Source organism: Leptonychotes weddellii, chromosome 5 (genome assembly GCF_054177405.1).
Source record: "Leptonychotes weddellii isolate Sample4059 chromosome 5, ASM5417740v2, whole genome shotgun sequence".
NCBI lineage: Eukaryota > Metazoa > Chordata > Mammalia > Carnivora > Phocidae > Leptonychotes > Leptonychotes weddellii.
This window is the reverse complement of record NC_138373.1, coordinates 15,157,302-15,169,213: the sequence shown is the minus strand read 5'-3', so window position 1 is coordinate 15,169,213 and position 11,912 is coordinate 15,157,302. Positions and strand designations below refer to the sequence as shown.

The 11,912-nt window shown below is 49.2% G+C and overlaps 1 protein-coding gene and 1 pseudogene across 2 annotated transcripts in view; one reads left to right on the top strand and one right to left on the bottom strand.

The window, feature by feature from the left end:
- The first annotated feature begins 217 nt into the window (after positions 1 to 217).
- Positions 218 to 11,912, top strand: part of ITGAL (integrin subunit alpha L) — a 38,763-nt gene continuing 27,068 nt past the window's right edge. The window contains exons 1-9 of one of the 2 annotated variants that reach the window (XM_031033174.2): positions 218 to 626; positions 1,682 to 1,784; positions 2,643 to 2,737; positions 2,850 to 2,917; positions 4,167 to 4,284; positions 4,410 to 4,540; positions 5,359 to 5,504; positions 10,156 to 10,288; positions 10,431 to 10,581. In XM_031033174.2, coding sequence (XP_030889034.2) covers positions 572 to 626; positions 1,682 to 1,784; positions 2,643 to 2,737; positions 2,850 to 2,917; positions 4,167 to 4,284; positions 4,410 to 4,540; positions 5,359 to 5,504; positions 10,156 to 10,288; positions 10,431 to 10,581 — 1,000 coding nt within the window. In that variant the 5' untranslated portion in view covers positions 218 to 571. The remainder of the gene's footprint in view (positions 627 to 1,681; positions 1,785 to 2,642; positions 2,738 to 2,849; positions 2,918 to 4,166; positions 4,285 to 4,409; positions 4,541 to 5,358; positions 5,505 to 10,155; positions 10,289 to 10,430; positions 10,582 to 11,912) is intronic. The other variant, XM_031033176.2, reaches the window with a different exon arrangement.
- On the bottom strand, positions 6,497 to 7,308 carry LOC145721538 (uncharacterized; annotated as a pseudogene).

Below are 11,912 nucleotides of genomic sequence, written 5' to 3'. Positions count from 1 at the left end.
AAGTTACTAAATATACTGTCTGTAATTTGTTCTTTTTCTTCATCAGTGTATTATGGGCCTCTTTCAATGTCAAGAGAAAACTATGTCATTCTTTTCCCTACGTTATTTTTTTCCTTCCTTCCTTCCTTCCTTTCTCTCTCTCTCTCTCTTTTTTTTTTTTTGGTGGCATTCCATTATGATTGCTCCACAGTCTGTTTGACCAGTCTTCTGCTGAGCTTTACAGAGTCTTCAGTTTGTGTGTTGGTGAAAGACAAGGAATCAGCAACTCTTGGACTGGAGAGACAATCATCTACCTACTGTGTTGTCTTCTCCTGGATGATGTGAAAATGCAAGCGGGCACAGGAAGTGTCTCTAACCTGCTTACACTTCCTCTCAACCAATGCGGTTTCACAACCCCTACAGGCTCACCCCCACCCAGTGTCACCAGCCTGGCGCCTCTGTGAGAAAGTCCCACTGTAAGAGGCCCTGGGGCATTATCATTTCCTTCTTTCACCCTGTCTGGGTTGCCAGCAAATCCCCAGGGCTCTCTGAGCCTGGAGTGTTGGATTAGGTCCCTCCAGCTGCTGGAAAGATGAACTCCTGCATCATCGTAATGAGGCTCCTGCTGTCTGGGCCTTTTCTCTTTGGTAGGCAAGGGAAAAGGGGACGGGAAGGGAAGGGACATGTGTCTGTGGCCAGGGAAACTGCAGGGCTTTGTGGAACTGGAGTAAATGAGCAGCTGCTGGAGGGTGGGATTGGCCATAGGTGACCACGAGGCTCAGGAATCTTGGAGGGAGAAGGGGGAAAGTAAAGAAAGAAAGTCAGAGTCCAAAGTTGAGGCAAGGTCTGGAGGGAAAGACAGAGAAGGGAGACACAGGTGGCAACAGAGAAGCGGAGTGGAGTCTTAAAAGGAGGCAGATGGCTAATGGGTACCTGGAGCTGTCGCTGGGGTCTGGTCCTGCCCGTGGTACGACCGTGTACCACCACCTCAGCCCTTTCCCCTTTCTGCGCCTCAGTCCATTCGACCGAACAAATGGCCGGGCAGCTTCTCTGCCATCCTAGGATGCGGCGGAAAGAAGCCTGATGCCTGGAAGGAAAGCAGAGCCAGAAAGGACAGTTAGGGACTTGCAGAGGATGCATAGGCTGCTTGAGGTGGGGGTGACATGGGGGCATCTGAGCGCTAACAGAAGGAAGAGACTGGTGCATGGTAGGGCGGGCCGTAAGGGAGCATTAGATGAGAAGCAGTTTCACAGAGACCAGGGGATCCTGAAACCATGAGTCTGTGGGCAGAAGCCTGAGGCTAATTATCTTGGGTCTCAGGCCCAAAGGAGAAGTGGGTGTGTAGGGAGACGAACCCTGCCATGGGGTTCGCCTGGGGGCCCTTCCATCTGCCTCTTTCTCCGGGACCTCCGCCTTCTCACCCTTCCTTCTTTGCTGGGAGGTCAAGCGGGCTCTGGCTAGTAAGGCTTCGCTGCTTCCAGATTTCCCCGGAGTCAAGGCCCCAAGGGGGAAGGTCCCGCTCTGCCTCTCGTGCCGGCCGCCTGCCGGGGGGGAAGGAGCCGGGTCTCTGTGGGTGGGCCGCCCACGGGGGGGGGGGGCACGTGGGCGGCGGCCAATCAGCGCTCGCGGCTCTGGGAGCACGTGCGGGGGGGGGGGACTGACCAGCCGGAAGTGCCTGACCACACCCCCTGCTCTCCCTCAGCCCCCGCCTCAGGCTACAACCTGGAAGTGCGGCACGTGCAAAACTTCTCCTTCCCACTCGCCGGGAGGCATTTTGGGTACCGCGTCCTGCAGGTTGGAGACCGGTGAGCTGCCGCCCCAGGCCCTCCCTGCCCCGCAGAGCCGGGACGGGCGACCAGGCCACCAGCCCCGGGTGGGCCAGATCCGGGGAACCAGCAGGGAGTCTCCTGTCTGGAGACGTCTTGGTGGCAATTCTCGGAAACGGGAGCGAGGCCATCAGATAGTAGGACGAGGACAGTCCATGGTTAAATCTCCACACGAGTGCCTGAAAAAAGGGGAAATATCACAGCCCCTAAAGGGCTTTGCAACACTTCTAGATTCCCCACTGGTGCTCTGACTAGACAGTGAGAGTCTTGATGGCAGGGATTTTCCCCCTCAGCCCTAGTACATGCCCCAGCCTAGCACATAGTAGATATGTAGATATGCCATAAATGACTTTTTAAAAAGATTTTATTTATTTATTTATTTATTTATTTGAGAGAGACAGTGAGAGCACGGGCAGGGAGGAGGTGCACAGGGAGAGGGAAAAGCAGACACCCCACTGAGCAGGGAGCCCAAGGCGGGCTTGATCCCAGGACCCCGGGACCATGACCTGAGCTGAAGGCAGACGCTTAACCACCTGAGCCATCCAGGCACCCCCATAAATGACTTTTGAATTGATGACTGATTGAGTGAACTCATAATGTGACATTCTGGCACCTCATTCTCTGGACCTCAGTTTTCCTAGACTATAAATGGAAAAGATCCTTAACTTTCTAGAAGTTTGAGGTATTCAATAGGGAAGAGGTAGGGGCCGAGGAGCCTCCCTGAAAGGGACTGGCTGCATTTCTTTGAGATACCTGTGGATCTGAACCCCCCTAATGGGTAGGAGTGGATGGGTAAAGACGGGACAACTCCGTCTCACAGGTGAGATTTCTCATCAGGGTTATCGTGGGAGCTCCAGGTGAGGGGAACAGCACGGGAAACCTCTATCAGTGCCATCCAGACACTGGCCACTGCCTTCCAGTCAGCCTGAGTGGTGAGTAACTGGTGAGGGGCCTGGGAGGAATGGTGTCCCAGGGAAGTTGAGGCTGGCCCTGCCACATCTGGGTTACCTAAGTTCCTCCAGACCAATCTCCTGGTGCCTACAGGTTCCAACTATACCTCCAAGTACTTGGGGATGACCTTGGCGACAGACTCCACAAGTGGAAATCTTTTGGTAAGAATCTTGTGTAGTGTGATATCAGTCGATGTTAAGAAAGACAGATTGAAAAGAAGGAAGGAAAAAGTGGAGTAAAGATCCTATAGAAGATTACAGGCATCAGAGAGATTCTGATTCAATCAGGCCTTATTAAGAACTGAGTATGAGCCAGCTAGTTTTGAGACCTTACTTATGTCGGTTTTTTCCAAATATGAAATGTGGCCATGGATATACAGAGATGATTTTGGTGGTACACAAACTTTTAATGTTTTGTAGTTATATTTTTATTTAATGGTTTATTAGGAAAAATATACAACACATCAGATTCATGATTTCTTGGATCGAATTGCTTGGGATAAGGCTAAAGTTTAAATAAAAAGTAAATTTAAAGTAAATAAAATATTAAACAAATAATAGTCTGCATGGTATGCCCGCATGGCAGAAATTGTGAAGTGGTGCACAAAAGCCTGAAGTTTGGGAAACACTGCTTTCTCTCTTTTAACCTTCAAGACACTCAGAGGAGACAGGGATCAGTATACACATTTTACACACGAAGAAACAAGACCCAAGGGGTTAAGAGACTTAGCCAAGGTCACATGGTTTTAAAGAGGTAAAGCCAGGATTTGAATTAAATTCCCATTTGATTCTAAGCCCATTGATCTTTACAGTTTATCCCAGCGGCATCTTCTGACACAGGTATATGAGGGATAGAAGGCTGGCTGAGTGAAATATTTAGCCAGCATTTACTGGGAGCTTGTATACTTAGCTCCTATTACATGCCGGCCAATGTGCTAGGCTCAGATGGGGTCAGAGGAGTGAGATACAAAGATGACATGAGCCCTGACTTTCCAGAAATTGCAGTCTGGCAGGAAAGATAGTCATAAATGAAAGAAACAACGTTGTATATTCTGGGGATAGTGAGTGATCTGGCTTAAACACAGAAGGTGTGATTGGGAATCAAAGGGGATAGACCTGGAAATGTAGGAGAGTGCCCAAATGTAAACAGTATGAATGCCAAACGCAGGAGTTTAGACTCTGTCTTATAGGCAGTGAGCATTCACTGGCACACAGCTTTGGTAGGAGGGAGGGAGAGGTGGCTGTTAAGACCTGGAGGCAGAATTACCTTGCCTTGGTCTCCAGTTGGATGTAGGGAGTGAGGTCAGGGGATGGTGACCCTGAAGGTTCTTCTTGGCTGATGATGCCCAGAAGACACACAAGAAGAAGCCCCAACTCCCTGTCCCCCTTTTTTAACCTTTGCTTCCTTCAGGCCTGTGATCCTGGGCTGTCTCGGGTGTGTGACCAGAATGTCTACCTGAGTGGCCTGTGTTACCTTTTCCGCCAGAATCTGAGGGGTCCTGTGCTGCAAGGGCGCCCTGGTTATCAGGGTAAGGAGCTGGGGATCCAGGGGGTAAAAATTTCTCCCAGGGAGCTGCCCATACAAGGAAAACAGCATGGGCAGGTCAACCCGTGGAGACACTTCACCAACTCCCTTTGTGTCTGGGGTCTGTAGAATGTATAAAGGGCAACGTGGACTTGGTATTTCTGTTTGATGGTTCAATGAGCTTGCAGCCAGATGAATTTCAGAAAATTCTGGACTTCATGAAGGATGTGATGAAGAAGCTCAGCAACTCTTCCTACCAGGTAAATATATTAATTAGTTTTCCTGTTTGTAGGCAATAGATGCCTACTTGAGCTAGCTTAAGGCATAAAAGAAAAATTTAGTATGAGGTGTCTCCAAAACCTAAAGGCATAGTTGGACTGGACCTCTGGAAGAGACAAGCACTAGGAAGTAGAAAGTGTCTGGGATTCTCTTTAGTTCTCATTTCTGTTTCTTTTTGGCTTTTGCTTCCCTCTTCTCTCTCCACACACTGACTCCCACAGCTTCTTTGGATCACATGGGCCTGTGGAAAGCTCCTAAGTTCATGTGTTAAAATTTCAGGAGGCTCTTTTGTCCTCTCCACCAACCCCTCCCTCTGCAAATCCCAAATTCTTGGAGGATGGATTCTGACTGGGTTAGCCTCAGCCAAGTGGCCATCTGTGGCCCAACCAGCTGTATCCAGCTTAGCAGGGTCACTCAGCAGAACATCCCCACTGGGAAGGCAGGCCGACCCAGAGGACAGAAGTTCAGCAGACAGCACTACGTAAGGGATCAGAGGTTTATTTAATTGTATTTCTGTGTTTGTGTATATATTACCTCATTTTTAAAAGAATGTTTTGAGGCAGGGATGTGGGGTTGGGTTACCCAGGTCCCAGATAAGAAATAGACTGGAAGGGTCACCTGGCTGGCTCAGCTGGAAGAGCATGCAACTCTTGATCTTGGGGTTATGAGTTGGAGCCCCATGTTGGGTGTAGAGATTACTTAAAAATAAAGTTGAAAAAAAAAAAAAGAAAAAATAGATTGGCGCAGACAAGTAGGAAGGGCTATGTAATGATGTTTCATTTCTTGCTTCTTTTTCTAGTTTGCTGCTGTTCAGTTTTCCACGGACTGCAAAACAGAATTTAATTTCTTGAAATATGTTAAGGTGAAGAACCCTGATGTTCTGCTGGGCAAAGTAGAACACATGCGCCAGTTGACCAACACTTTTGGTGCCATCAACTATGTTGCGTGAGTCCCCTTTTGTAGGAGACAGCCCACCCGTCAGTTGCACTGGCTTCTTCAGGTTTCAGGGTATAGGAACTCAACAGGTGGGCTCAGCAAGGGGCAGGTTATTGTAGGAATTCAAGTGGAGCAATTTTAGTCCAGTTTCTTTTATTTTTTTTTTAATTTTTAAAAAAAGGTTATTTATTTGAGAGAGAGAGAGGGCATGAGCAGGGGGAGGGGCAGAGGGGGAGGGAGAAGCAGACTCCCCGCTGAGCAGGGAGCCCGACGCGGGGCTCAATCCCAGGACCCTGGGATCATGACCTGAGCTGAAGGCAGATGCTTAACCGACTGAGTCACCCGGGCTCCCCTAGTCCAGTTTCTTTTAATTATAAGTAACAGAAATCTATACTAACTAAATCCTCAAGGGCAATTCTTTGGAGGATGCAGGGATAGCTCATGAGGCTTTGGGACAGGGAGTAATGCCAAACCTCATGAGGAACTAGAGCCAAGACTTGGAAAGTGATTGTGAACTTGGAAGCCATGACTGAGTCACATCTGAGTTGGGGATCAGCTCTTGAAGTCAGCGTGTGAACAAAAATCTCTACTAGTCAAAATTCTCCTTGAAAAATTCCTTGAAGTGTTCATAAAATTCAATATACTCGAGTCCCGTATTGGAAGCTAGCATATCCTGATTTCCTAAGTCTACTATAGATTAGAAGTTTTTTCCCCCGGAGTTGGACCAGGTGGCTGTGTTTAAATTGAGGCCTAGATAAAGGCAGTTAGATTGTGTTGAAGGGCCGTACTGTATATTTTATTTGATTTTTTTTTGTTAATGATTATAAACAAGACATTTAGTTTTCATACTCATTTGGGGGAAAGGAGAAAAATGAGTTTGTCCTACTCAACGATGGTCTGTCTGAAAGAGTCTCCATTCATTCCATAGAATTGGATAGGTTGCTTGATCTGAGGATTTTGTACTTTTCATTCATAAAGAGAACTTCTTTTGAAGAGAGTGATCAAAGGGTCAGTCTTTGTGAGCAGCTTCACTGGCGCGCAGCCAAATTCCCTCTGAGTGAAGCTTTTCCCACACGGGCCACATAGGTAGGGTGTCTCTCCTGCATGGATTTTGCCTTGCAGGAATACAGATCCCCCCTGGTGTGAAAACCCGTCGCACGCTATGTTTCAGGCCTGTGTGGACTGTGACGTGAACAATTCAGCTTGCTTTCTGACTGAAGGCTTTTCCACACTGATCATATCTATAGGGCTTTTCACCGCTGTGAACTCTTCTACGAACAGCAAGGTTACGTTGATTCCTGAAGCTTCTCTGACAAACAGCACACTCATAGGGTTTCTGTCCAGTGTGGGGTCTTTCACCAACGGCCAGACTACCTCATCAACTAAAGCTTTTCTCACACTCCTTGCACTGATAGGGCTTCTCTCTTATGTGTATTTGCTGATGTGTAACAAGATTGCCTTTGGCCCCAAAGCTTTTTCCCCACTGAGTACACTCGAAGGGCTTCGGACTAGTGTGGATTCTTTCATGCAAGGTTAGACTACCTTTTTGCATGAAGGATTTTCCATATTCCTGATACTCATAGACTCTGTCTCACTCCAGGTGAATCTTCCTGTAGTATCTTAGAATCTGGGGACTTTTGTTCCAGTTTCTCCCTTCTGAAAGAATTCTGGAAATCCCAGCTTGAGGATCCTGTGGCCTCAGAGTGATCATATTTATGGTGGGCTTCTGTCATCACAGTCACTGAAAAAATGCTACATTCTGGGACTTTCTTCCATGACAGTCCAGCAGGGTAGCTGTTGGAAATCCAGTCATGTCCACAGCTAGCTGTATGACCTTAATCCCCGCCTCATCATCATAGCATCATAGAAATATATTTTATTTTATTTTTTTAAAAGAATTTATTTATTTGTTTGACAGGGAGAGACACAGTGAGAGAGGGAACACAAGCAGGGGGAGTGGGAGAGGGAGAAGCAGGCTTTCCGCTGAGCGGAGAGCCCGACGCGGGGCTCAATCCCAGGACCCTGGGACCATGACCTGAGCCGAAGGCAGATGCCCAACGACTGAGCCACCCAGGCGCCCCATAGAAATATATTTTATAAATACTTCCTGACTACCTGTGTGCTAGGCAGTATTACAGGTCAGGAGGGGGCTGATTTTTTTCTGTAAAGGGTCAGATGTTACATTTTAGGCTTTTCTGGCCACATACTGTCTCTCTTGCATATTCTTCTTGTTTTTGTAACTGTTTAAAAACAAAACTATAAAAACCATTTTTAGCCCATGGACCATACAGAAGGAATCTGGGGGCTGGCTTTGGCCTGTGGGTTGTTTGCCATGTTCTAGGTTCTGGGAACATAGTGAATGAAACAAAAATCTCTACTCTCTTGAGGTTTAACATTATATTAGGGGAGAGAAACACAATAGACAGGACCAGTTTGTAAATTAGATAATATAGTAGAAGATGTAAGTTTTATAAGGAAAAAGAAAGCAGTATTCAGTAGGAAGATGAGGGAAGGTTACATTTGAGCAAAGACTCGTTGGAGGTGAAGAAGCAGCCATGCCCATACTGGGGAAGACCATTCCAGGCAGAGGGAATAGCAAAGGCCCTGAAATGAGAACATGCTTGGGACGTTCCAAGAAGAGCTGGGACACCAGTGTGACTAGAGAGAAGTAGGTGAGGGCAAAAGTAGTAGGAGATGAGGTCAGAGAGACCAGGGGAGTCTGGAGCACTTAGGGCCTTGGAGGCCATAGCGAGGACTTTGGCTTTTCCTCAGAGTGAGATGAGAAGTCATTGGAGGTTTTGAGCAGAGGAGTGATCATCTGATTTATGTTTTTATTTTTTTAATTTTTTGAAAAGATTTTATTTATTTATTTGACAGAGAGAGACACAGCGAGAGAGGGAATACAAGCAGGGGGAGTGGGAGAGGGAGAAGCAGGCTCCCCACTGAGCAGAGAGCCCGATGTGGGACTCGATCCCAGGACCCCGGGATCATGACCTGAGCCAAGGCAGATGCTTAACCGACTGAGCCACCCAGGCGCCCCTGATTTATGTTTTTAAAAGGATCTCTCCGGGGCACCTGGGTGGTTCGGTCGGTTAAGCATCTGCCTTCACTCGGGTCATGATCCCGGGGTCCTGGGATAGAGTCCTGCTTCAGGCTCCCTGCTCTGCGGGGAGCCTGCTTGTCCCTCTGCCCCTCCCCCTGATCGTGCTCTCTCGCGCTCTCTCTCTCAAATAAATAAATAAAATATTTTTTTAAAAAAAGGATCCCTCTGGCTGCGGGGCTATTAGGTTGTGGAGGGAACAGGGGTGGGACCAGGGAGACCAGGAAGGAGGCTATTAAAAAATAGAGATGAGGGGCGCCTGGGTGGCTCAGATGGTTAAGCGTCTGCCTTCAGCTCGGGTCATGATCCCAGGGTCCTGGGATCGAGCCCCACATGGGGCTCCTGGCTCGGCCGGGAGTCTGCTTCTCCCTCTCCCTCTGCCTCTCCCACTGCTCATGCTCTCTCTCTCTCTCTGTATCTCTGTGTCTCAAATGAATAAATAAAAATCTTTAAAAAAAAAAAATAGAGATGAGAGGTAATGGCGGTTTAAACAGGGTGGAAATCCATGAACAGGAGCCATGAGAGGCCGTGTCTGTGTGGACGGAGGCTGGGAAAATGATTTGCATCCAAGATGGAACAGAGGTCTCGGCTCTGCCCCTATCAGAGCTCCTCTGTCCTGAGGTCCCCCCTCTCTGCATCGCTCCTCCACCTGCCGTTGTGCGCCTCCCCCCCCCACCCCATGTGACTTTCTGCTTCCTCTTCCAAGGCAAGTCATGTCATAAGTCAAGGGTTGTAGACTGGCTGCTCCTGGATTAATCATCCGTCTCTGGTTAGCTGTGGGGTGGGGACGGAAGGATCAGATGGTGCAGAGAGAGCTGCTGTCCCAACAGAAGCTGTGGGCACCCTGTCTTGCTCCAGAAGGAGGCTGTGGGCAGCTGGGACTTTGGAGCGTTGGCCTATCCAGTGTTCAGGACTCCCTTCTTCCTTTTATGTCACGTGCGGGGAGCACCTGCTGTGTCAGGAGCCAGAAACACAGCAGCAAATCAGATATGTTCCTTCCTTGAGGAACTCATGGTTTGGGGAACATGGAAATGGAAACAGGTGACTTCAGTTCCCGAGGAGACTTGCTGTAGCAGAGATCTACAGGCAGCCTGCCATCGATGGTGGGGGGTTGCCAGATGAGCTTGCTCTGGAAGCGTGACTTCCCCATTTTCTCCAGCCATGGAGCCCATTTTCCATATTGAAATCTCACCTGGATCCCCAGCATGTCTAACCAATAAAAGGTTAGCTGTCATGTGGTTGAACTGGAGAGTAGGAATGGAGAGTAGGAAGCCCAGAGTCTCTCCTCACAAAGCCTCCCCATCACTGCCCATGGGCTCCAGGACAACCTCCTGGCCACCCAGAATATCTTCGAAGACCACCGGTCTGGAAGCAGAGGTGTGGCAGCCAGGGTGAGGGAGGAGGTTCAGAAGAGAACTTGGAAGGCTGGGGATACCTGCCTGGGGGATGGGAGAAGGGCTTCTGCATAATCAACAGGACAGTGACTTAATGAGCTCGGTGAGTGGGGGGAGACCTCATGATTTGGGGGGGTCTTTCACATACACTCCTTCCTGGACACAGGACAGAGGTGTTCCGGCAAGACCTGGGGGCCCGGCCAGATGCCACCAAAGTGCTTATCATCATCACTGACGGGGAAGCCACGGACCACCACAACATTGACTCAGCCAAAGACATCATCCGCTACATCATTGGGGTACGGGCCCCAGGTCCTGGCTGCTTCCCAAGTCCCATCTTCCCTCTCCTGTTCCTGAGCCCCCCCTCCCCTTTCTCCTCGGGGCCAGGGCCTTCTCTGCGATTCTGGGGATGCCAACTCTCCAGTCTTTACTCCTTCACAGATTGGAAAGCATTTTGCAACCAAGGAAAGTCAGGAAAGGCTCCACGAATTTGCCTCAAAACCCGCGAAGGATTTTGTCAAGATTCTGGACAAGTTTGAGAAGCTTAAAGATCTGTTCACTGAGCTGCAAAAGAAGATCTATGTCATTGAGGGTGAGTGGCAGACCTGGGGAGGGAGAGTTCGGGAAGTTGTTTACAGAAGCTCATCTGGGACAATAAGACTAGAGACACGCTGGGTGATAGGACACTTACAGAGTATCTTCACTGGGTGAAGCGCTCTCCTGGAAAAGGGCCTCAGGTGGGAATTTGGGGGAGGGCGCTTGAGGAGCAGCCTCTGTTTCTCTCTGAAATTCCATCTTCCTCGTAAAGCTCAGCTGGGTCCAGGCTGGGGCCCAGAACTGACCTCTAGCTTGCTGGTGTCAACCGAGGCCCATGGAAGGAGTAGAATTCCTCCCGCCACTCAGCTCCCTCATGTTCCCTTGTCCTCAGCTTACTTAAGGTGCACAAGTGGGCAGGGCCCGAGGGCAGGGAGCGCCAGGCCCTCTTGGCCTGGAATAAGAGAAGGTTTGGACTGCAGTCACAGATAGAGGGTATTTCCCCAGGAATCCCGGTCTGCTGAAAGCTACATGATTCCCCCTGGGAAGGCCCCTTTGCTAGCACTCGGGCTTGGTGTTTGGTTCAGTTGAAGAAGCAATGTGGTATATATAATGGGACTGGGTAGACCGCTCAGGAATCCACTCTGCCCATGTTGTGTGACCTCCACCAGGTCACCTTCTCTCTCTGAGGCTCGCTGTTCTCTGCTAAATGGGGCTAATAATACCAATCTCACAGCCCTGGGAGGTTTGACTGTCGTATTGGTTTCCTAGGGCTGTTGTAACGAAGTACCAAAAACCGAGTGGCTTAAAGCAACAGAAATTTATTGTCTCACAGTTCGGAAGGCCAGAAGTCAGAGATCAAGGGATGGCCTGGGAGATGCTCTTTCTGACGGGTCTAGGAGAGAACGCTTCCTCACCCCTTCTAACTTCTGGCGTCCGCAGCAGTTCCCGGCATCCCTTGGCTTGTGGCTGCATCACTTCTGTCATCTGGCTGTCTTCTCCCTGCATGTCCGTCCTCATATCCTCTTCTCTCTGTGTCCACATTTCCCTCTGCCATGAGGACACTAGAAAATATTGGATCGTATTGGATCGAGGCCCACCCCAGTGACCTCATTTTAACTCGATTGCACTGCAAAGATCCTATTTCCAAACAAGGTTATAGTCTCAAGTACTAGGGCTTAGGTCGTGAAAATATCTTTTTTTTAGAGAACACAATTCAAGCCCTAACCCCTGCTTGGCAGAGTGCTTGATACTTTGTAGGCGTTCTGTAAATCCCAGAGCTGGTTATCTCTGGCTCGGATCGTCTACCCTGACCTGCCCTTAGTCATGCTTCAGATTGTATCTTAGATATTATTTCCTCGTGGCCGGGGGGGGGGGGGGGGGGGGGGG